The sequence below is a fragment of the Balearica regulorum genome, chromosome 2, assembly GCF_011004875.1.
Source record: "Balearica regulorum gibbericeps isolate bBalReg1 chromosome 2, bBalReg1.pri, whole genome shotgun sequence".
NCBI classification, from domain to species: Eukaryota; Metazoa; Chordata; class Aves; order Gruiformes; family Gruidae; genus Balearica; species Balearica regulorum.
The window spans coordinates 134,144,005-134,169,220 of NC_046185.1; the positions used below are offsets into that span (position 1 = coordinate 134,144,005).

The 25,216-nt window shown below is 40.5% G+C and overlaps 1 protein-coding gene across 5 annotated transcripts in view; it reads right to left on the reverse strand.

Moving 5' to 3' along the window:
- Window positions 1-1,836: 1,836 nt before the first annotated feature.
- ITGB8 (integrin subunit beta 8) overlaps window positions 1,837-25,216 on the reverse strand; it is a 66,972-nt gene continuing 43,592 nt past the window's right edge. For 2 of the 5 annotated variants that reach the window (XM_075746043.1, XM_075746049.1), the window contains 3 exons: window positions 24,804-24,967; window positions 17,282-17,407; window positions 16,910-17,025 (listed from right to left, as the gene is read on the reverse strand). In XM_075746043.1, the coding sequence (XP_075602158.1) occupies window positions 16,972-17,025; window positions 17,282-17,407; window positions 24,804-24,967 (344 nt within the window). In that variant the 3' untranslated portion in view covers window positions 16,910-16,971. Of the gene's footprint in view, window positions 3,320-16,909; window positions 17,026-17,231; window positions 17,408-18,959; window positions 24,711-24,803; window positions 24,968-25,216 lie in introns of those variants that run through there. The other 3 variants (XM_075746046.1, XM_075746047.1, XM_075746048.1) reach the window with 3 other exon arrangements.

The following is a 25,216-nucleotide window of genomic DNA, read 5'->3' on the forward strand; positions in this document are numbered from 1 at the left end:
TCAAAAGTCATCAGTGATTTTGCTGCCTCATTTTTAAGATGCCTTGAAAATGCTGGGGTTTTGCCAGGAGAAAAGTTGTTTTAAGTTCCTCTTAGATTGGCCCTGTAGGAATCAAGACACTCTCTAAATCTCTTGCTGCCTTCTAAACTTCAGGCCGAGATACAATTTTGTTCTGATCAAAGAGTTTCCTTGTGGGAGAGCCTTCTTGTGTCTCTGTAGCAAAAGGATTATCAGCATGTTAACTAGTCTCTCATATCACAGCGTGGCGGAGTACATAAGACACTGATGTGCAGTGATTCATGTCCCCGAAAGGCAGGACACTATTACACAGAGATTTCCCTGGAAGTCCTTCTTGGCATAGGGGAAGCTGCTGCCTTTGTTCAAGAAAATACATTGGGAAATACCTAATCCTCTGGGAATCACACTGAGATATAGTGAGTCACGCCTATGTTGGGAATGTAGTGGAGAAGGGGGACGGGGAGGACATGCCAGAATGGGAGCTGGATTGGCTGCTGTACCTGGAGCAGAGCGCTTTGCGTGGGGTCACAGCGCGTGTTTATGTTCTTCTTGGAAGGACTCTGCAGCTGGACTGCGTGCAGAGCCCAAGAAGCTGAAAAGCTGCAATTAAACCCAAGTGAAAATAAATTAAGTCTATCTGTTAAGAGATGCAGCTGGGCATTCCCCTCTCCTTTGCTGCCAGCATCACGAGAGCACAGGGCTCTTGTACAAGAACCAAGCCGTAGCCGTATGCTGTGACTGTGAGATTTCCCTTCGTGAACCACACCCACAGCAAGAGGTCCCCACTCTATTTTAATGATGCACCTTTTCTCCAGCTGACAGTCCCTGGGACACGCAACTTCATCTCTACAAGGTTGTTGTTTCAGGGCAATGGAAGCTCTCAAAACAGAGGAGTGGGAAAAGGAGCCAGAACAGTCCATCAGCAGCTGTTTCCCTTCTTCAATACTGTAGCAAATGTATAGCGTTATACATGTCTGAGTCGCTTGCATTTCCCCATCCACTGAGCACCTTCTGCTTTGTTTTTTTCTTTCCCACATGTTGCTTCTGTCCCAGTTGGAGGCTTCACATGGATGCCAGAAACTGAATTTGCACAATGAGGCTTTCCCCCAAAACAGGATTGTGGTTCACCAACAAAACGTTGCAATCAGGAAGGTCCTTCTTCCTCGGAAGTGATCACAGTAGACTTTGGTTTGCAAATGAGGAGTCATTTTACCTTTTCAAGTGATTTCAGTCTCTTACCTTTTCAAGTCATGACTCATGGCCACATTTCCCGCTCTGCCTAGTACAGACTTGGGCAACAAAGAGCAGATCTCACCTTGTGCTCCAGAGAATTGCTTCAGAAATTATGGTGGTGAAATGAGTGAGACTGATCATATAAGAATGTGTTCATACTGCAGGATTATTTTGTCATATTGTCTGCCACCTCTGACTCTTTCTTTGAAACAATCACAATTTATAAAAAGAGTTATGGTTGTTATTACAAAAATTTTTATTGGGAACACTTCATCAAAGATTCTGCCATGGTCCATGGGCACAGTAGACAAGCTGAGTCCAAGAGCTATATTTTTTCTTGGTTCACTGTTGTCAATGGGCCATGACATTTGATGATTGGATGTGTGGCAGCCTGTAACTTATCTCTAATTGATCCAGAAGGACATATGGCTCATCTTTCTTCTCTTTTGGACCTTCAGTTTGAATAGGATATTAGAAAAACAGTGTGAATAGAATTAACATTTTTATTACAAATATTAATGGGATACAGCAATGGAATGACCATTGTACATTACAATAATTACATATTTTTTGAATAGGAAAGAAGAAATACCAAATGATCATGTGGAAGAAGAAATGAGTTAACCTAGCTAGCCACTGGATGGCAGAATTGCTCTATTTAACTATTGAAAAACTGGGTTGTTTTTTATTTCAGATGCAAGTGAACAAACAAATCAACTCAGATGCAAAGTAATTATTTACAGTGTACTAAACCAAACTGGAAAACCAAAGTCATACACCAAGTAGGAAGTACAGTTTTGCATTGCGCAGTTTACAATATCCCGCAAACACTATTACTTTAACAGACCAATCAACAAAAACGACTATTTGAGCAATTGTCACAACACTGAACTTTGCTTTCCTTCCTGTTTATGCAGCTCCACTGTCTTCAAAATCGTGAAAAAAAATAAGAAAAGTGAAATGGCTGAAAAAGTAGAAGCATAAAGCTCTAACAAAATGAAATTAGGCTTCCTGCTCAAATACTTATTGTTTTAAAAATAAATTACAATTAATAGGTCTAAACATCGAAATTTCAGAAGTGCCCTTAATTTCCCAGTTGAGTTTTTTGGAACATCATTGCCTATTTTGTTTCAAGTTCTATGTTTCATGGTCTCAAGTGTACTGTAATTACTTGATTTTTTTTCTTGCTGACATTCTTTGGCTCCACACCTTTTTTCCTCCCTTGAGAAAACAGGAAGATTTCTATAAGACATAGCACAGGAGGCTATGACATATGATGTTTGCCTCCAGTGAGATACGTTACTACTTACTTACCCAAGGAGCATTTCAAGAAAAAAGCAGTCATATAAGGCTGATGTTCAACCTTGGTAGTACAACAATAATACACAGCAACAGCAGCAACGTCCTTTTGATAGGCTTTACTGGCAGCATATTGCTCATATGGGACCTCTCCTCCCCAATTCCATTTTCAGCTGTGATTTTGACTCTTTTTTCATGGGGACATATAAACCTAGTGACAACGGCGAAGTGGGTGGGCACTACTGTTTGCCCAAATCAACCACAGAAAAAAGCTTAAGAACTGCTGATTTAAATTTTATTGTGGTTTTCTAAAAAAAAAAAATTAAAAAATTTAAAAAAAGTAGAAGAGAGATTTGCATGATCACATCATTTTTCAGTTGGCCACTTGCCTTTAATAACTTCTGAAAGATGACAGCAGCTTGCAGCTCTTCAGTGTAGAAATGCCTCGCAGTTTTGGGTGGAATAAAATGGTACCTGGGGACACAAGACATGGAAATAGCAGTGTCCCCTTACCCTTTCTAAAACCTGGCTGTTGCTGGCCCGTTGGCACACCAGCCTGCTGGTCAGCACGTGCATTGCTTCAACCTCTGGTCTGCCAACTAACCAAACATGGACTGGAGAGAGGGTGCTGGGAAAGATGGGGAGGCTGCTGGTGGACAGAGAGAGCTAGTCTGCAGGCAACCAGACTTCATCGGATCCACGATTCATGCTTTTTAAATTTACTTTAAAGTCTGAAAGGCACAATCAGATGCCTCCTTTCAGATGCACACTGAAAAAAAAAAAAAAAGAAGGAGGAAATAAATAAATAATGATAGACATGAAGGCTGTAGAAGCACAAAGCCACAATGGAAAGGCTGAGAGTAGCTCCAAGGGTTTGCATGTGGAAACGGTGGCAAGTGGCCAGTTCCAAATCCCAGGGACACCACTCTCGCAGCAAAGCAAATTCTTTAATAGGCATAATTCAGAAACAGAAGGATAAACAGTATTTGTATGAATAGCTGACCAGTTCATGTGTGGAGGAGGGATCCCCTTGACAAGGAAAAGAAGTAGTACCCCTGAGACCTAAAACCACTGGATGAAACTGAAAAATAGCATGTACTTAATATTACCAAAGACTCCTACGCAGACTCGAGGCATGAGCATAAAGGAAGAGCTTGCTTTTCTGTAAGAAGTCCTGGCACACCACCAGTCTCTAGCACAGAAGTTGGCTCTTCTATAGAAGGCATATGAGTTAGGGATCCTAATTTAAATGCTCCTCAGAGCATTTAAAATGCAGAAAAAGAGGTGAAGAGGAGTATGATACACTAATAGAGACGGCAGTGGCTGACTTGTGTGGATGCCGCTGCTGCTGAGCAGAGGGGCCATGACAATGGGGTGCTGGTAGCAATGCCCAAATCCTGAGCTGGGGCTGGGATTCCTCTGCGGGGCTCCTCCTGAGCTGGCCCGAGCTGGCCCTGGACCCCAGCACTGCTATGCTGCTCTCATCATCCCCTGGGAAATCCCCCTCCTTTCACCTGCTACAGAAAGTGATGAGGAAAGCATGGTAGGTCAGAGCAGTCCAGCTGGGGGGTTTTGCCTGGGTAGGTCCTACCCAACCATCTACCTTCCTGTTCCACTCCCCCTCTCCCCCTGCCCTGCGCACATCTGTACCCATCTGCATGGCCCTACCCAAATGATGGAGAGTGCCTTCCCACCCTGTCATTCTGGGGTACCCATCAAATGCTGCTCCCATCCACAGCATCCCAAACAGATCATCGTCCTGACTTCGATGGACGACCCGGGGAAGGGATTGGTTTTTTGTTTGTGGCTTGTGTTGCCCACAGCACAACACGTGAGTAACCGGGGTCTTGGCTGCTCCAGCAGTGTAACTGATAACCCCACTTTCAACAGAGTTAAAGGTGCGCGTGGAGTTATTTGGACTTACTGAATACACAGGGAAAATCAGCAGTTTTCTGGTTTCTCTTAAATTAAAGCTTGGAGGGTAAAAGCCTTCCATTCTGTACATTTAGTGCTTATTTCTCATAAAGAATTTAAAGCCATTGTCAAGATAATGGAGCCCATAGAATAAATATACTGTAGGCCTCTAATTTATTCTCAGAGCTTTACTGATGCCGCAGCCCACAAACAGCAACAGATCCCTTCGTGTGAATTAAAGCTTATATTCGGTTACAACCATCTGTTTACAGTGCATAGCTTTGAGGCCTGATTCATTATGGCATAGCTCCAGTATTATAAATGGCATTTAGAATAACATTAGAACGATGCTTGGATGAATCTGGCTTTATTATGTTTTAATAGTTTGTTTTTCTTTAACTGTCAGAGTTATTACCTGCTGAAAAAGTAGGAGTTGAACAGAATATTCATGGCCATGAGTACACTGGAAGAAATGCACTGCAGGTCTCTTCCAGCTGCCTAAGAAAAGGACTGTGACTATGGACTAAGAATATGTTATAAAATGGAAGAGTTGGGAAATGTATTTGGGAGGTAGTTAATATTTTTCCTGGTGTGCTAATCTGTCATGTGAAAACTGAAATGTGTGGTAGCTTTGTAGGACATAAATACAACCTCCGTAGGAAGTTTATGAATGCATCTGTACTTGGCAAGCTGGTGTCTTGCTCCAAAGCCACGTTCTTCTGGTTGCCCAAATGGTACATGTCCACCTAAAACAAGCCAAGCAGCTCCCCAGGAGGGGAGACAGCCTTATTCATGGGACAGGGCTGTCGCCTTTTCTGCAGTGCCAAAACGATAGGTCTGTGCTACACGGTTCACACGTGAACAACCTGTACGTCCTGGCTGGAGGCACAAAGGGCTCTTCTGACACCGGTAACAAAATAGTGCAAAGGAAACTAGTAAGAGCCTTCAGCAATGTGTTGGTTTTGCGTGACAAGGTTTTGGTAGCGGGGGGGCTACAGGGGTGGCTTCTGTGAGAAGCTGCTAGAAGCTTCCCCTGTGTCTGATAGAGCCAATGCCAGCCGGCTCCAAGACGGACCCGCCACTGGCCAAGGCCAAGCCAATCAGCGCCTCTGTGATAACATATTTAAGAAAGAGAAAAACAGTTAAGAGAGCGCCTTTTGCAGCCAGAGAGAGGAGTGAGAAGATGTAAGAAACTCTGCAGACACCAAGGTCAGTGCAGAAGGAGGGGGAGGAGGTGCTCCAGGTGCCGGAGCAAGATTCCCCTGCAGCCCGTGGTGAAGACCATGGTGAAGCAGGCTGTCCCCCTGAGCGGCTGCCTTCCTGAGTTGCAACACTGAGTTTCTTGTAAACCTGGTGAGAGCACAGTGTTATTGACATAAGATATCTGCTATCGATGTAAGTCCTGTCAGAGTTTGCCCTTCCCTTTTACCATCCTGATGCAAAGTGAACAATGCAAACCTCAGAACTTGCACCTTGCCAATACCAAGAACACTGGTCTCAGGACTGGTTTGTGTCCGTTGTTCTTGGGTTAGTACATAACCTATTGCAGGATTAAGTTGTAAGAAAGAAAAAAAAGTTAAAAGTGTTTTTTTTTTTTTTTGTTTGGTTTGAGTTGGTTTGGTTTTTTTTTTCTTTTTTAAGAAATACCATCCCATCTCCAAGTATCTTCTGGAACCTTAAACTTCCTCATGTTCATTAAAGAAAGCAAATATCATGGACGTGAACATGTGGTTTGCCATCATCTTGACCTGCTGATAAAAATGTGGGTCACTGGTCATCTCTCTAAGCCTTACCCTTGCAGAACATGCCCAAGGAAGTATACATTGACCCAATAGCCAGGAGTACTTGCAAAGAGACTGAGTTTTGTCACTATTTTTGTTGCACTCATGCTTGAAAATGTGGGAAATTATAAGACAGTAAGTTGATGACATGTGTTTCTATAAAGATATAGCCCATAAAGTAACTGAAAGCAGGTCTGCTTTATTTTAGTTTAACTTTAAATGTTGCAAAGTTCATTGCTACTCTATTTTTTGTTCATTCCAGTTCCTACAGGTATATACTCTATTATAACTTGAATTTCAAGAAAGATTAAATGAATATGCATTGGTTCAGAATGTCTTTTAAAGAAGGTTTTATTTGAGCTATAGAAATACACCCTTTATAAATCAAGCTAATAATGTGTATTTTTTGGAAAACACTCAGTTTGTGTCTTAATCTGGGACTTCTACTTTTCTCTTTGTTTGTTAAACAAGTTAAAAAACAATCTCAAAACATCAGAGAAGGCACAGATGCAAAACTTAAGTTAAACTCAATAATACTTTTCTTTAGCCTCATTCTTGACCTTTTTTATTACATAAAATGGGAAATTAACACCAGACTGAGAAAACTTCCTTTTTTCTTTTGCTTTGAAATCTCAACATTGCTGCAGTTTCACTGTAGACTGTCAACCAGTCCATTTCTTGACAGGAAAAGAAAGCTTTTAATAAAAATATACATATATCTAGTGTCTTTTCCATTTTCCCCTATGAAACCAATCTACCTTCATTGCTGTAGTATCAGAGGGCCTTTCTAAAGTTATTGTGGGTGACATTACATTTTGCCTTGTTTATAGAATGTTTTTGTTATATTCCTCTGTTTAATATTTAAAATAGCTTAGAGCCTGCAATTTGATTCTGAAATGCAATAAATATTTGACAGTGGATTAAGCTTTCTCATAATCATACTTCTCCTTGCCAAACTCTGTTTTTTTATGAACTATCAGTCAGCAGTTAAGGTCTCAACTCTTCCCCTCAGTTATAGCCATCCCTGCAGTTGTTTTCACCTCAAAAATGTATGAGAAGAGTTTTCCCCTTAGGATTTCAGTTTAATAAGAAAAATGTTACTGCTGCATCCCAATAGTTTAGGCAATATTATAAGTGCCCAGAGGGGGAAAACCAACAAACCAACCAAACAAAAAAGAAAAAAAAATAAAATTCTGTATGACCTTGAGCAACATGCATACACATTTTACGGTTTCTGTTGTATTGGTTCAAGGTCTTTATGTGGAAAATTAAACTGTTTTTTCCTAGTCTGTTCAGTGCATGTTAGTAAACATAGAATCATAGAGTGGTTTGGGCTGGAAGGGACCTCCAAGCTCATGTAGTTCCAACCCCCCCTGCCGTGGGCAGGGACACCCTCCACTAGACCAGGTTCCCCAAAGCCCCATCCAACCTGGCCTTGAACACTTCCAGGGAGGGGGCATCCACAGCTTCTCTGGGCAACCTGTTCCAGTGCCTCACCACCCTCACAGTGAAGAACTTCTTTCTAACATCTAATCTAAATCTACCCTCTTTTAGTTTAAAATAACTTGTAGCCGTATAACCCTGGGCTACAATCTCCTAACATCATAATAGGGTCACGCCTGCTTGGTGCCTCAGTCAGAAACCTGCAAGGAAAGTGAGGGTTTGGGAGGAGGTGGCCCTGGGGTCCCCGTCCGTGGCAGAGCAGTGAGGACAGTGCTGAGGACACATGAACCAAGCTCTTGCCACCAGCACCGAGATGCCTTGCCCTCTGCTCAGCTGCTGGGCTGTTAAAGCTGGTGTGTCACCAATACTTCATCTTGTGGCATTACAATCTCACTAGCTAAATTCTTGCAGCAATCCAGGCAGGAGAGCCTTTCTTTATAGCACCTTCTCCTCAAGCGCAGCAGAGTGTTAGGCTGTGTTAGGTGGCTGTGGTTTCTCATGATGAACACGGCTGAGCTCAGCCCATGGAGATAGTTACATCTCAGGACAAGCCTGACACAAGCTTTGCTGTTGTTATGCTGCTGAAGACAGAATATGGCTTAACAGTAAGTTACTAAGTGTAAATTTTAACTTAGAGTTTGTAAATACACTTCAGGATCTTCTGGACTGATAATGTTGCAATCGTAAACAAGATGTTTCTGTAGCATAAAAACAGTCCATGCTGCATTCCCTTCTGCACTGCAAAGCAGAGGCATTTGTTTGTTGGGCATGAGGGAAGGGATGAGGGGCTAGAAAATGGGATACAGCATCTCTCCCCACTCCCTGGCACTTCCCAGTCCACCTTGTGATGGGCCACCCAAGTACAGCATGGGCATGTGCGCATGTATCTCATCCCCTCCTCTCCCTGCCCTCTGCCCCTGCCTCCAAAGGCAAATCAGACCTAATTTCACACCCACCACAAACACCGTGGCAGATGGACAAGGCGAGGACTGGTTCAGAATGGCTGTAAGGTTCAGTTTTCAAGTTTTTATAGTGGTATGTGAAAAATTCTGCATAATCACTTGTGCATGTCTAGAAAAAGGGCATAGATGCCAGCTGTGTTTATTTTATAATATTTTATCTTGTTAGCTTTATTGATGCAGTCTGTACCGGGCCTTAGACGCTGCAGATGGAACAGATCCTGGCTACATGTGAGTCTTTCCTTGGGAAAGTCATAGGACCAATGCTGACCTCATTTTGTCCTCTCTTGTTATTTTCTTAGGCCTTGTGGCAGTCTCCGCTTCGGCCAGTGTTGACACTGTATAGAAAATTTTCCATGCTGGTACTCTACACTTTGCTGACCTATGGTGGATGTCATTCTGTTGTGAAGTTTCTCATACATGTGCAATAAATCCCCTTTAAATTCCTTGTAAATTGACAATACCCTTCACAGTATTTCTAAATTATAGCAAACCAAGTCATTCTTTGCAACTTTGTGGACATGGATGATATTACCCTGGTGTAATGGACAAACTTCAGCTTAAATTGGGAAGGGATTGTGAAAAGGGACATTTTCCATAGGAAATGTGAGAATGGACTATATGAGGAACATTTGGCACTCCTCTGATATGTCCTATATATTCCACAAGCTTTTCAAACCCAACTCATGAGTGGGAAGAGAGCATGAATTACAGAACAATTGCGTAATATTTGGTCTAATATTTCTGCGTGACACTTTTGGCCTGAAGCAATCTTGTGAATTTGTATTTCAGATTACCCATGGTCTTTCTCAAGAAATCTAATTAGACTTCAAAGATGTTCCCACTAAATTGAACTCTATAACTACAGCAACAGGAATGACATCAGAACCTTTGGAAAGGAAAAAGATGAATACTAGAAGAAAAAGAAATGTAGGAAAAAAGCTTTTAGGACACTATTGACAATGGGCCAAACCATGCCCTCAGCTATGTATATGCTATTTCCATTGGAGCTAAGGGGATTTGTATATGCCTCAGAGCAAAACATGGTCCCTTGCTTTAGATGGCAAAACTCTTCCATGGCCAGCTGAGAAATATACATTCAAAAATCAACATATGCTATAAATTTCACTGTATTGAGTTTCCTTATATAGCTATTTCTTCAACGAAGAAGATCTGTCTGCTTGGTAAAGGAGTTTGGAAATCACAGCTTTTCCTTTCCAGCAGGTTCTTAGTAAATTGTTGCTAGCAGTACTGCTTACCACTTGCACACAGCAAGCCTCTAAGTAAATGCAGGTAATATGGAAAGGAACAACAATGCCTTCTTGGGAGTTAACCAGGCTCCACATTTATCACAGATGCACAGACCTATTCAGGTTGGAAGTGACCTTGTGAGGTCTCTAGTTCAACTTGCTGCTCAAAGGACAGTCAACACTGCATCAGACTGGTTTGCTCAGGACTTTGTCCAGCTGGGTCTTGAAAACACCGAAGGATACCCCGCAGCTTCTCTGAGCTACCTCTTCAAATGCTTAATTACCCTCAGAATGAACATTTCCCCTTATATCCAGTCTCAATATCCTGTTTCAACTTATGTCCATTATCTCATTCACCATGGACCTTGGTGAAGAGGCTGGCTCCATCTTTTTGACAACTTCCCCACAGACCCTGGCAGGCTGCTTTTTAGTCCCCTGAAGGCATCACTTCTCCAGGTTGTACAAGCCTAGCTCTCTTGGCCTCTTCTCACTGGGCAAGTGCTGCAACCCCAACCATTTCAGTGGGCCCCCACTGAGCTTGCTCAAGGTTCTCAGTGTCCTTCTTGTACTGAGGCCCCCAAAATGGATGTAGTATCTAGATGTGGTCTAATGAGTGCTCAGTAAAGGGGGACAATCGCTTCCATCATTTTATTCGCTATGTTCCTGTTAATAGAGCCTGGGATGATCTTGACTTGCTTTGGTGCCAAGGCTCCCTGCTGTCTCACATTCAGCTTGTGTCCACCGGGACTCGCAGATCCTTTCCAGCAGAGCAGCTCCCCAACCAGGCAGACCCTGGCCTGGAACGGTGCAAGGGGTTAGTCTGCCCCAGGTGCAGGACTTGGCATTTGTCCTTGCTGAATTTCATGAGGATCCTGTTGGCCCATTCCTCCAGCCTGTCAAGATGTCTACCTTAATCCAAATACTCACCCCATGTGGAAAAGCCTTAGACATTCATACTGTGGAAAATATCTTAATAGATTTCCACCATGCTGACTCTGATTTTCAGAGTTATCCCAGTAGTCTTTTCTTGTTTTTTAATTTTCCACTTCTTGGGATTCAACAAACGTAGGAGTGCATTTGGGCCTGTGCTGTGCCAGAAGTTGGAGGAATCTCTGCCAAAATTTTTAAGTTCGGAACTTTAGACTTTGAACAGAGCCTAGAAGTGAAATAATGATTTCTCACCCCCAAAAGACCATTTTTTAGGTGATAGTCACTATAGTAAAGGACATGATAATCCTTGTTTTAACTGTTTCCAGATACACCCTTATTTCTGTCTCACTTTAATTTTTGTCTTAGAAAAAATCCTTCCAATTGCCATAGTTGTGTCTAATTAAAAATTCAGTTTATAATTCAGGGAGTCTCACTTGCCAAATTATTTGGTTATCAGATGATATAATTTACAGCAGGACAGTTTAGGGCCCATATATAAAAACTTCATCTTCTATGTGACTCAGGCATAATCCCTTAGCTCTAGGCCCCAAACCTTGCAACCTCCTCAGATTTCTAGGCCCTTGCTCTAAAATCTACTGAGTTTGAACCTAAGTTACCCAACCACAAATTAAGGTTGTGGTTTTTTGTTCCCCCCACACCTCAAAAATAGTTTTGCAGAAGTTCTGAAGGTAGGAAGCAATAGATCCCAAAGGATGCAGAATCAACACACAGGCTTAGATACTGAAGGAGCTGTGAAAGGACAGAGAAATTTAGCCAGGAGGTAGCAGATTTGCTGGGTAATTACTGTGACGTTATAGGCACCTTCCCCGTTGTGGGAAGTTGTGGCCTGGCTAGTAGGTAGAAAAGCTAAAAAGAAGTAATAGACTGAGCTAGGAGCTAAAGAACTTAGTTCTGTTACAGGAAAATTAAAAGTATTTCAATCCTTTCAGTTGTAAATTTATAATCTCCTTAAAAAAAATTTGTTTCCACATCCCTCTTACAACTCTGAGTGGTAGGATTAATTCAATATCACATTTAAGAAATTTTCCCTTTTCAAGAACCCTCTGTATAGAGCCAAGGTGCTAATTAGCCAATCAAGTAGCCAACAAAGGGCATTCAAGGACAGCAACCCAATCTGGGAAGAGTTTGGAGAGGGGTGAGTGGGAGGAAGCCAGCCAGCCACAGGTATAAAGCTAGAGGCAAGGTGAGGATGCCTTACTCTGTTAATGCCAGCTCTACCATGGGGTGATAGAAGTTTAGCAGTAAGTGTTTGGATAAGATTTTTTTTTTTTTTGCTCTTGTAGAGAGATAGGAGCAGAAGAGGTTGGTGGCTGTCTGGTATTTGTGGGATTGTTTATGGGATGTTAATGGAAAAAGGAGCAGCTGGGAAAAGAGACTGCTTTAGGAATTGCTTTTGCACCTGTTCAGAGAGGTGAAAGGAAGGAAGAACACTAGAAGTACTTTTCCTGCAGGCGGAGAGGGAGACTTACATAAGTGTTTCCCCTGTGGGGAAACCAGCATATGGGTGTACGGGTATCAGGGTAGGGTAGCTGACCCAGAGGAAAGTGGGCTAATGGAGACATTCACTGAGGGCACATCGCGGTTGCTGAACAGTTTAGTCTTCCAAAAAGCAATTTAATTCTGCTGAGACCGAGGCTGACAGAGGAGATATCCAGGAATGTGATACTGGCAAGTGAAAAGAAACATGACTACAGCAACAGGTCTTAGCTGGATATGTGCCCGTCTTAATGCGAGTGCCCTTCTGGAATTAGGCTGTCCGGCAGGAAGGGAAGAGGAGAAGGATGGTCTCATACAGCAAAGAGATGTAAGGGGGTTCAGACATACAGACAAACATACAATTTGGCTACTTGGTGCAGAGCTGGTAAACCTCAGAGGCAGTGGGTTGCAACCTGTAGTATTCAGGTGAACATCAACCACATACAGAAGAGTGAAGGTAGGAAATTCTGGAGGCAAAAACATTTTTGCTCTGAGATAAAGCTGGAGCAGAGCTGTAATGCTAGGAGGGTGGTATCTGGAGGAGATTTTTGCTTCACTAGGAATGGGGATACTTGTGGACTAAGCTGAACCAAAGGGGAACAAACCTGCTAGCATTTGCATTCAAGATAGCTGTGAGTGATCAGCTTTCCTTCATTGAGTGGCTTCAGAGCTAAAGATGGTAGGACAATAATTCAGTGTAAGACCTGTTAAGGAGGAAAACATGAAAATTCTGTATCAAATGAAGTCATACAAATGTTAGGAAGTGTTATAAAAGAAATAGGAAAAGACTCATGTCAGTATGTCCCTATGTCAATAGGTGGTTCATCTACATTTTGAATCTTGGAAATAGCTCTATTCCCTCATCCTTAGGGAAGGAAAGGAGGATGCCAGTGATAGGATAGTATCAGAAAAGGGCAGCAAAGATGATCAAAGATAAGGAAAGTCTTCAGTATAAAGAATTACCATGTGTGCTTGGACTCTGCAGTTTTGGGGAGATGTGACAAGTTCTACAGAAGAGAGTGGGTGGGCCTCAGTGCCCACTCTGAATGCAGGTCCTATGGGCCACCAAGAAAAGTGCTGGGTTCAAAACAAGAGGAAGGGTTCCTCATGTGGCAATTCCAACCTTGGTGGATTTTTTTTTTAAAGTTTGTTCAATGTCACATTCCTGAAAGTGAGGTTTACTGATTAAACAAACTAATCAGATGTAGGAAATTCCCTAAGTTGAAAAATGATTGGAGGCTGGGGGAAACGTAGGGAAGTAATATACACTTGGAGTGTGCTTATGCTTCCCATGGCAGCTCATGTCCACTGTTGGAAACAGCTACGCTGAGCTAAATGGACTCTAGGTCTGTAAAAATCTGGCTATTCTCATGGGGGACTGGTAGAAAAAGTAAGTATCCTTGCCAGAACATGGTTCTGGTGCTGTGAGAGCACCCATCACTTCTGTATCCCTGAGAAAAGGAAGACACAGTGTCGCTCACCTTCCTTGTGAATACTGTAAACGAAATCCTATTTTAGTCTTGTAGTAAGGCACCCTGGGAAAGTGAAGTATCTGAAAAATATCATTCCAAGGGACATCTCAAAATATTCTAATTTTAAAAAAAAGATTCTTCAAGCAAGTCCCTCATGCAATAATCCTTAGAATTAGCAAGATTTTGTGTATGCTATACTGGTGACTTCAGTAGTAGCTGTGTATAAATTTACTATAAATCTTATATCCAATAAAACTGCCGTAACCCAGGTGTTGTAATCATAGCGAAATTACAATACTGTCTTTTTTGCCAAAGCTTGCTCAAGAATAAAAATTCCCTTATCTCGCTGGTTCAAAGGACATTGCAGACTTGACTTAGTTGGCAAGCACCTGCGCTGGCCTAGAGAAGCAGTAGTGATTGGGCCCTGACCAAGTAGGGAGTAAAATTTGACAAGATAAAAAACTTGAATTCCACATGAACTAGGTCACCAAAGGTATCCAATAGCTTAAATGATAGCAATTAAATTCAGCAATACACTTTCCTTCAAGACATTTCAAGTGATATTGACAGCCATTTGTTTTCCTGGGTAGTACAGGCATTTACAATGAATTATACATTGCATTATTTTCAGGTAGTTCAAATCCAAATGGTTTGCTTTGATGAGTGAAAAGGGGATAAATAGAAAATGTATTTAAAAGTGTATAAAAGAATACAATAGTTGCTTGCATGAATTCTTTGTGATCCAAGAGGGAACATCAGCTAAGACAATAAATAAAGCTTCTTATGTTTTGGCTTGCCAAACAGTTCCTGTAAGATATCAAGTTTTTTCCCGAAGAAGGAGTATAACACGTTACGTTAACATTCCTACTCTGTTATATATCTGATCTCAAAGGGGACCTTATGGACTTGACATTCAAAGATGCTCAGCATGTTCACTCCTAACATACTCTTCAGCTGAACAGCAAGGGCCCAGAAATTTCACAGAATTGAACCTTGGACAAAATTGTTGAAACAAAAGTTATCTTTGATGTTGGGTTTTTTTTTTTTTTGTCTGGAAATTAATCTATTTGGTTTTCATTTTAGGCAGCATGAAGCACTCTCTGTCTGTTATATGACAATAAATCTTGTTTCTGAGAATGCCACATTTTTTGGTTTGCAAAATGATCTCATACATTATCTTTTCTTTCTTCTGACCTAATGATCCTTTCCGTTTTAAAGAGCAACACTTCATTTTCAACAGCACCAGGAGTAAATTGGCCAAAGAAATATTCTTTTATTATTTTTAACATCATGATTAGAACCTATTCATGAACCAAGAATCCACACGTAAGGTGCTGTATCTGTCTTCTGTGATTTAGGTTTAATATGCAAGGCAGCAGCCAAAAAAGGGAAAAGCACAAAGACTGAAGGAGATGGACACTGGGGAACTTTTCAAGTCATGGTTTAAACTTGATAGCAGCCTCGCCATTAACAGAAAGTAGGATATCTATAGGAATATTTAAAGGAAGATCCTGCTATGCATGAGAAATTAGGGGAGGAACCCCACTTTAAATATGTACAAAAAAGGTATATGAGACTATATCTGTGTATATAATACATGTATTGATATAGTTTGGTCTGACAGGCTATTTAGCCATCCGAGACGGACTTCCTAATGCTGAAGAAAAATTAATTTGGATGGAATATGCAGACACACACCAATAAAGGTATACATGAAGAAATACTTACAAAAAATAAAAATTGTCATCAGAATGATGGTACTTGAAGGGAAAGGTGTCACGGGGCTCAGAAGCTGTGAGGGTATCAGATTTAAAGGTTACAGCAGGAGAATCCCTGCAGGTACCTGAGGACTGGCCAGTTCACCAAGAAATTGCCCTGATTTCTTACCATCGGAAAGGAGCAGAGGAATATGACAGCATCTGACCAGGCTCGGAGATGCTCTGTTTAGCTTCACACCATAGACTTTAACTTGTTCCTATCTGCCCCCAAAATAAAAAAGCTCTCCTCATCAGATGTTCGCTGATGAAGCCCTCTGATTCAGTGTCTGTAATTTTCAAAGAAGGCATCGTGAGGAAATTTTTCCCTGATAGCCCAATTAAGATATGGAGAGATGAACAAGAAGTTTAGAAAGACAGGAAATACTTATTTTAGCTGGGTTTTTTGTTTGTTTGTTTGTTTTCTTTTTCCACAGGAGCCTGGGTGCAGCTGCAGAATGATTCAAGGACAGAAGCCAAACCACAAGCTGTACACCTTAAACACTGCTGAGGAGAAAGATAATCTAGGTAGAGAGCACCATGTCTAAGTTGTAGAAGTCTTTAAAATTCCTGCTTTGTCTAAAGCAGAGTAAAGTGAAGGTGCCCCTAAAAACTCGGTGGAAAACCCATCCACTGACATGTACCTTGTCTCCTCAGCAGTTCAGCCACGTATCTTACAGCCTTGGTGATGCTTTCAGAATGGATGTGTTAAAGCTACGGTCAAAGGCTGAAGACTCAGAAGGGGTTTTGTGGGAGGGGCTGCTCCTGTCAGCAGCTTTGAGAGCAGAGGACGCCCACTCAGGAAGAGGTCCCGGACTCTCCAGATGCTGAGGGATAAACAGGAGGCTTAGGATGAGGCTTAGAGCCCCAAAAGGGGGACTTGGCAAGCTGCAAAGCTGAAATACATCACACGCACTGATTTCAATAAGCATATGTGACATAACTTGGCAATATTATGCTCTTGTGGTTAATCATTTAGTTTTATCAGCTTGCATATACATCATCTTTATTAAACAGTAACTGTCCTTCATGAATCATGCAGTTCAAGGCCAAGAAAATAATCAGAGGTCATATTATTATGCTCTGGGCTGATTAGATGGTAGAATGGTTTGCAAAAAGGAAGACACTGCTTTCTGCCACCCCACCACTGTTTTGCTGGGATGAGGAGCCCAGAGATGATAACGTCGGGGCCTCTTCAGTGCCAGTGTATCAGACCAGCGGCCTATGTCTAGGTAACATGAATTCTGTACAGTCCAACCCAACTTGGACTGCCCCAAGACTCCCGAGCAGAAGACGAGCAGCCAGAAGCCCCCACACCACACTGACAGTACCTGTGCTCTAAATACAGCTTCAGACCACTTGAGTTTCTGTAAAACTAGACTTTTTATTTAATTCATACAATACATTTAAACTCTTTGGTTTTAAACCCAGGGTAGCAGGAATGTATTTCCAAGGCTCTTGTCTTTGTTGTAGACCTGAAAGCAGAAGAAACCACCCACTTTTCAGATTAACTCCTTACTAGTTAAAATCAGTAAGTTAATGAAGCTTTTATTCTTAATTCCAATTATTGCCTTTTGGTTGTCATCACGCATATTCAGATCTTCACTCAAACCAACTGTTCCTAATGCCGAATTGTTCTCCTCCCATCCCTTCTGTATATTGGACCAAAATCTGCACCTACCACAAAGGGAATCATGCAGGGAGAGAAATTCTGTAATAGCGTGCACCTACATGACTGGTGTCAAAAAAGTGGCTGAAATCAGGATCTCTTTCCTCCTCCGGCTTTAGAGGCTGTAACTTAGGTTTCTTTCCTCTTTGGAGAGACTGAGCAGCAAGGCTTTTTCTTGTCAATGGTATCTGCAACAAAATAGCAGTTGCGTTACATTAGAGCAAAATTAGGGCACTATTGTGCCCTGACAACTTCGTGGATGTGAATAAAAATTAGCTAAATACAATGCCACTAGTGTCAAAAACCCTATCTGTCATTATCTGGACATTTTAAGGTATATAGGCATGATTTACTTGCTGGATTTCAGGACATAGGAAGAAAGACAGACCTCATACAGATGACTTACCATCATTCCACAACACATGGGATATGCAACACAGCTTGGTGCCAGGATCACTGTCTATAGGAGACTTAAGTGTTAACACTAACTTTAGTTTCACAATTGCCATCAAATCGCAAAATGAAGCCATTTGCATTGATTGGCTGTAGCTCAAGTTATATGCCTAAATTATATGTCTGAAATTCAGATATAGGTTTATGTTTACTCTGAGTTGGTGACAACATTAATCTTTCCTCAATAAAGAGCTTTCAAGGAAAATGTGTATTTCTCAGTTTGTAGGACCAGTTGCACGTGCTTGCTCTGTGAGTCAGTGAAAGCTGATGACTCCTGCCTCTGTCAAAGGAAATTTCTCAGCCTCAGTCTCATCAGGCATATATTGGAATTATGTTCCTTGCTTTGATAGAAGCAGCAACAAAGATGAACAAGTTGTGCTTGTGATATTTACTTATTTTTCTTTCCAGTTTTGCTGTAAACCTTTCCCCAGGTTTTTCTATTGTGTTGTGAAGTCCTGGACGCTAAGTGACGTGATGACTGAGCATAGATCAGTTGTCACTTGACTCTAGCTCTCTCTCATCCCCAGTGCAAACACTGGATCATGTTAGAAGCATGAACAGCTGGTTTTACCAGTGATGTCTGTCAGGTGTCTTAGTGCCACAGCTGGCTCTTGCTCAGGCATCATGGTCTCACAGCACAAATTTTGAATGTCCTTACACATAGCATGTCTGAAGTCCTTTTCACAAGAAATTTCATGTTCAAAGCAAATGCTACTATTGATTCTGCTCTGGGACAGAATGTGTGTCACCTCCCCAATCTACTGATGCGTTTTCACTTGTACTCACAAAGCAACCTAAGCCCACAGAGAGTGGCATAGGCGAGGCAACCGCGGAGAGATTTACCCATTCCCAGAAAACCAGCTCCTCTACCACCCAACAAAGCAAAGCAGAAGAAAGGCTATTGTAAACACCTATCAATCTATAGATTATATTTCTCCAGGAAGTATCTTCTTGTCCCCTACAAAGTGCGAACACCTCCTGGTGCATTCATGTTTCAGCTGGGTTGGGCAAGCAAAACCAGCTGCACCTCCAAACTGCTATTGTGTTCCTTCCCACCTTCTCAAAGTTCATCCTGAGTGTGCACTCATCTGTTTGCCTACATCTGATAAACACGGTCTTCTTCATATTTGATCTCTCCTGACACAGTAAAACTGACTAATCATATGCTTCTTTTTGCAGACATTTGTGCACCTTAATGAAAGTGCTTTGTATTTTTAAAAGGAGGTGAGCATCTCCTCCTTAACTTATCACAGACATATTAAACATTAAAAATATGAAAAATCCATATGGATTAAATATTGATTTTATTTTTTAGAGAGCAAATACAATGATGTTGCATTAAAATAATGCTATGTCATAGTTGTTACAGCTCTGATGATAGAAAAATAAACATCTGAATATACTACAGTGTCAACTCATTAATAAATATCAAAATAGAAGTTAGTAGTCAATTGAAATTAATAAACAGCTATAAAAGTATACTATTTTAAATAAGAAAATATTCAGTATATTTCCAAACAAAAGTAGTGATTTAAAAGTATCATTTAAAATGTAAAATAAACAGTAAGAAGTTATAAATTTACTTAAAACCTCTTCCCTTACTAACAGTCTCTATGCATAAAATCTAGAGAAACATTATTCATCTGTATATACTTTTTTTTACAAAAGGTAGTATATGTTAAATAAAAAGTTAAAAACTGTAGTATTATTAATAGCTGTCACACCATTGCTAAATAAGACACTTTAAAGTAGCTTTATTTTTTGAAGCAGTAGTAGGTAAAAGTGAGTAAGAAGTTAGCACAGTGAATTCATCCAACACTGATGCCTTCCCAAAAGACTATTTCATCTTTCAACATCTCCCTTCAAAATATAACTGAAACAGCCCAAACACAATACAGGTATTAGGACGAAATGTTAGGATTTTGGTAGAAGCCATTATTTTAACAAATGCCAGACTTTTTTTTTTTTTTAATAAAATAAGAAGGTACCTTTATTTTTTGAGTGTGTGCAGAAAAGGAAACAAAGAGAATGTGCAATCCAGAGCAGCATTTCTAAAGCTTAAGAATCTACTAATTTTAGGTGTTTTCTTTCTCTTCCCTCCAGAAAGGCTAACCATTCGGAGCTGGCTTGCACTCAGTGAAACCCCACTGATTTGGCTCGCTATAGAAATGCATTCACACTGGCTAATTTTAACCTTTTTTTCCCTCTCCATGAATTTCAATTCTCTGTAAGATCCATGAGATGTCTGTGCATTGGAGCAGCGTTAAGATCATCATTGAAAAGTAGTGTTCTTCTTAACCACTTCTCCATTTCTGCTTAGCAAAGAAACTCTCTTACAAAAGGACAGCCAGAACACTGGCAATACGTGTCCCTCCTAGTCAGAGCAGAGTGTCCCGCAGCACTGACTCAGCAGGAATGCCTCTGAGAAGTGCCCTTTCCCAGCTACAGCTTACATTCGTTAAGGCTGGCCGGTGGAGATCCTGGGGCTGGTGGGAAGTCAATGGGCAGATGCCCAAAGACTTCCCAGAAGCTTTAATAGAAGTCTGCAGCATCCAGGTTTACAGTACGTACTGACAGACAGTCCCTTGCTATGTTACATGCAAGCATTTTTTGATGAGTAAAGATGCGAAAAGCCTGCAGCGCTGAGGATAGCATCTGGCCAAGCGCCTAGGACAGAAACCGCATCACCTCTGCCAAGCCAACCTACTTTGAAGAGGCCTCCTGCCCTGACAAATGGAGACGTGTGGTCTCAGAGCATCATCTCTGTAGGGATGCTGTAGGATCATTCCCAGTTCTGGGAACTGTAGGACGCATTGCACCTGCTGAGGATGCCATCCCCGCGAAACTCCCAGCGTAGGCAGCAGTACCCTTGCATCTCTCTGCCTTGGGCATCATGAGGCCTTACAGCTACTTTAAGACTAAGAGTTGCTTGAAGCTGCTTCACACGTTTGCTCCCATGGTTTGCAACACATGTACATTTAGGTATGCACGCTAAGCAGGAAACAAATATTATATATGATGAGACTGGGAAAATAATTTTTCCACTGCAGTCTGAAGAATACTTTACATAGCAGGTTTTCATGACACCATAGAGAGGAAAAAATAAATCCAGTTGAAAATAATGGATAAAATGTAAACTATGCCTATACAAACGTCCTTCCTTTTTAAGGTTCACTTTCAACATTCCTTGTGAACGTAAGGGAATTTCAGCTGGGCACAATGAAAATTCCTTGCATACCATGTGCACGTTTTCTGGATGAAACAGCTATTTTCCCACACACTTCTGTAGCAATGTTATTAACATACTCATGACGCTTGGAAATAATCAATTCATAGTATTTCTTCATTTTAGAGTCTTTAAAAGAATATCTGAAGTAAAATGCATGCTTTTAATTGCATAAATATGTAATTTCTGAAATGTTAGACAAATAACCAGTTAAAGGCAAAAAAAAGTGGGATTAGAATTTGAAAATTATACATATGTATTTCAACATTAACAAATCTGCTGTGAAAAGTCATGCACATGCTCTGTTTTATGGGAGCAAATCTAAAAACAACTCCCAAACCCAATGATGAGATGCAACAGTATCTGGCAGTATATTTTGGGGTATAGGCAAGCAGTTGAATTATTTGACTTTTTTTTTTTTCATTTTTTCAAGAAGCGTAGTATAAGAAGTTTTATTTAAGAAGTTTGGAACATTCTATTCTGAAGCTAGATATTTTTTTCCCCTATTTTTACAAGCATCTTTGACACACAATACATTGAAAACTAATATGAACTAATTCATCTTTAATATCTCCCATATTAAGCACTATAGGAAGCAGAGTCCTTCTGCAATCGCTGAGGAAATTCCTTGTGAATTACAGGCTGCTTTCTCATTTAAGGTCATGTGCTGAGGGAACACAGCTCCCTAAATAGTGAGGCTTTTGTTGGGCTATTCATCTCCTGCAGCAGCTCTTCTGAAAAACATGGTCAAAGGCAGAGGGAAACAAGTACCAAGCAAAGCCAGAGTTTCTCATGGATAGATTCCATCCCTAGAAACAAAGCCTCCTCCCAAGGATCCTGCTCTGTATAAGCTCCCCATGGGCTTTCTAAAAGCCTTGACCTGTCACATTAGCAGCAGCTTATTCTTTTTCACTAGCCTCCTCCACAATACAGCAAAACCATGAGGGAGATGCAAAAAAGCTTTTTTCTTCCCCCCCCCCTTAAAAAACCTTCTTTATTAATATACTTTTTTTTAACCCCAGGACAGCAAGCAGCTTACAGTGCAATTTGTCCTGTGAGCCTGCTCTATTTGACCAGAGCACTTTAAACATTCAGGCAGGTGTCTGATAAGGAATTACTGGTTGTGCCCCTTCACAGGCAATGCCAAGTGCTACAGAAGAAAAGTAGTAGCAGTGGGATGTGTCTGGAAGATGGGTGTTACAGCTCAAATCTGTCTCCCACAAAGAACCCAGCTCCATTGTCCTCTACCCACATAATTTAACTCCCTCTAACAGTGAAAAGTAATTTCTAAAGGAAAAACATTAGCTATCACTTCAGTAAATTTTTTAAGGGCCATTAAGGGAAATACATCTGAGGAATCTGTTTTGCTAAAAAAAAAACCCCAGAATATTTATCACACTGTTTAAAGAACATAATTGCATCTTTTGCTATATACTCAGATATTCTCTGCTGAGCTTTTAAATCTGTTTTGTTTTGTTAAGTGAACCAGGTACCCAGTCTTTGTTTCCTACTCACTTAAAAATACTAACGAATTGTGACAAGGCCAACAGCAGGTAAACTTTTACCGATCTTTTATCTTAATCCCACTGAAACCAATGGTTTGGAATCTGTTCATTTCCATAGGAGGAAAATGGTTCTACATGTTTTAAAAGAAAATGGAAAGTTTAAGGTATATTTGATAGCTTACAGAGATAATCTATAATTAAGATATTACAATGGCGCTATCACTAAAATCAGGGTCAGTGTAAGGAAACCCCCTTATCTTTAAATGAGACACTTTTACCTGTATGGTAGAAAACCCAGGGACTACTTTGAAGATTGCTTTAGAGACATTTAATATTCCAGTTTACTGTTTGTTTTTTTTTTTAAACAAGCCCTAAAATCTAAAGCTTTGATGATAATTTAATGGAAAACCCACTGTCTCTGTTTTATTTTTCTCAATCCCTCACTTGATCCATGACCCAGTAAATTAATTGTGAACACTCACGTAACACTAGTTGTTTGTTCTGCATGCTGCCTTCCTGTCATATATATACTCCTCAGATTTCAGTGGGAATTTGCAGGATAAATACAGAATAGGAAATATGAATATATACGAATTTTTAAAAACTGCATATAAAGACGTCCTGCTTTGTTTCCGTAATTCTTGCCTATGACCAGTACAGACCAATACTTAGTTATCCGTAATCAATGTTGCTAAAATGACACACTGCATACTCTCTTCTGAGATGATTTTTTTTACCAACAATATTTTAGTGCATTAGAGGTTGATCAGATTTTTGTAGGGTTTTGGCAGCATAAAGTTAGTAAATCAGACTGTTGGCTGACTCTTCCAACTAGCATATAACAGTAACACGTCTTCTACTGCTATAGCCGGGTTCAGGGGTAAGAAAATGCTTCTGCTTTGACCTTGTAGCTCAAATTCTGCTCTCACATAAGCTCATATTGGTCCCACTGTGTTTAGAAGAGTTTTGCCCATTTCTGAAGGCAGAATTTGATCCCACATTTATGAAGTCAATAAATGTGTTCTCTTGAGAAAAAGACTCCTGTTTTCCTCACCTTCTTCCAAATTGCAGGTTCTTTTCCACACCACACTGGACACATTTCTCAATGCACAGTCACAAAAATTAAAGTGGTTACATAAAGATTCATGAAATCTAATCCTGTCAACTAATTTACATAGGAAAAAAGAGCACGTGTGTACAATCAGACTTATGTCTGACATCATACAAAAAGAACAAAGCCCTTATTTGGCAAAACACTGACATGTAGCTAGCAAACCAAACACAGCTCTGCTGTAATTTATCTGCTTGCAATGGAGTTGATGCTGCTGACTCCAAAAGTGAAGTCAGCCGGCAGTGATCATCATGTAGACTATGCTGTTGGACAGAGGAACTCCTTTTCTGTAGCCACTCAGTTTCCAAATACCTTAAAATTCATATATAAATTTTTATGTTGAAACAAGTAAAAAAGCTAAAAATTACTCTTTATCCAATATAAATTATCTTTAAGTGACATAATAACATATAAAAAACTATATATATAAAATTTATCTCTGTGTGTGTGTGTGCACGCATGTGTGTGTATGCACACACAACTGTACATCCACACCAGCAACTAAGCATTCATTTAATCCAGTCATTTTTGTTAGGTAATGAGGAGAAGCTAAGAGGCTAAAGCAGGCAAATCAGTGGAATTTAGTCAACTGAGAGAACTATAAAAGTACCATTTACTCTATTTAAGAGCATTTGAATAGTTTTATCTATTGCTATAATATACAGCAATGTTAATATTTCAGTCACAGTTTTTGTCCATTCCCACAGAGCACATCAGTACTAGCTACATGTAGAGTGAGATCAGTGCTTTGTCAGACCGGTTCATACCTACATTCTAGGCCACAACTAAATAAATTAGAATACGCTAAAGTGCTACATCAACACTAATGTTCCTGAACAGTAGTAACGCACATTTCTCTTAAAAAAAATAATAATAAAAAAAAATACAGCAGCTATAGTTTCAAACATAGTCACATTATGTGAATATGCTTACATGTCACTTTGTTACAGTATTCAACAACAGGCAGGACAAATAACCAAACGGCAACAGTCAAGACTCCGCCAGAGTACAAAAGGTAACTTTTTAAAAGTCGAGCATGATGGCAACAGACATTTGCAGAAAACACACTGTCTTCAGAATTCACACTTGAAAGTTTCGTTTAATCGTAACTTGCTGATGTCGATATTTATTTCCTCTGGTTTGTCACGTCTGTATGTTACTGTTCTTGTACAAACAGTAGGCAAAAACATCTTATCCTTGAAGGAGAAGATACAATTTTTATCAACGATTAGCTAACTTTTACGTGCAAGAAAAAGATTACTGAATATGATGGCTCTGAAATCAATTACCTTCTTCGTTGCAGATACTCTGTAATCAGCTGAAGATTTAACTTTATTGCTACTCCCCTGCAGAATTATCTGCCTGATGATAAGGACAACAAGCAACCCGATCAGAAAGGTAACTATAAAGATTATGGAAAAGACTCTAAAGTAGCTTCGTCCAGAGAAACATTCTGCAAAAAAGGAAAACACAAGTGTAAAGCCTAATGTATGGAATGGGCACATCCCTCAAACAGAGTTACACCTACCACTGCATAGTAATGTCGCATAAATGTAACAGGACCCCGATAAAAGTTAAGGGAAAATAACTTAAGGGAAGTTAAGGGGAAAAGCTGCCGTATGCAAGCCTTTAAAGTGGGGCATATCATGAAAGGCAATTACGATTAAGATCCACTGTAGAAAAATGGTGAAACTACTATTCC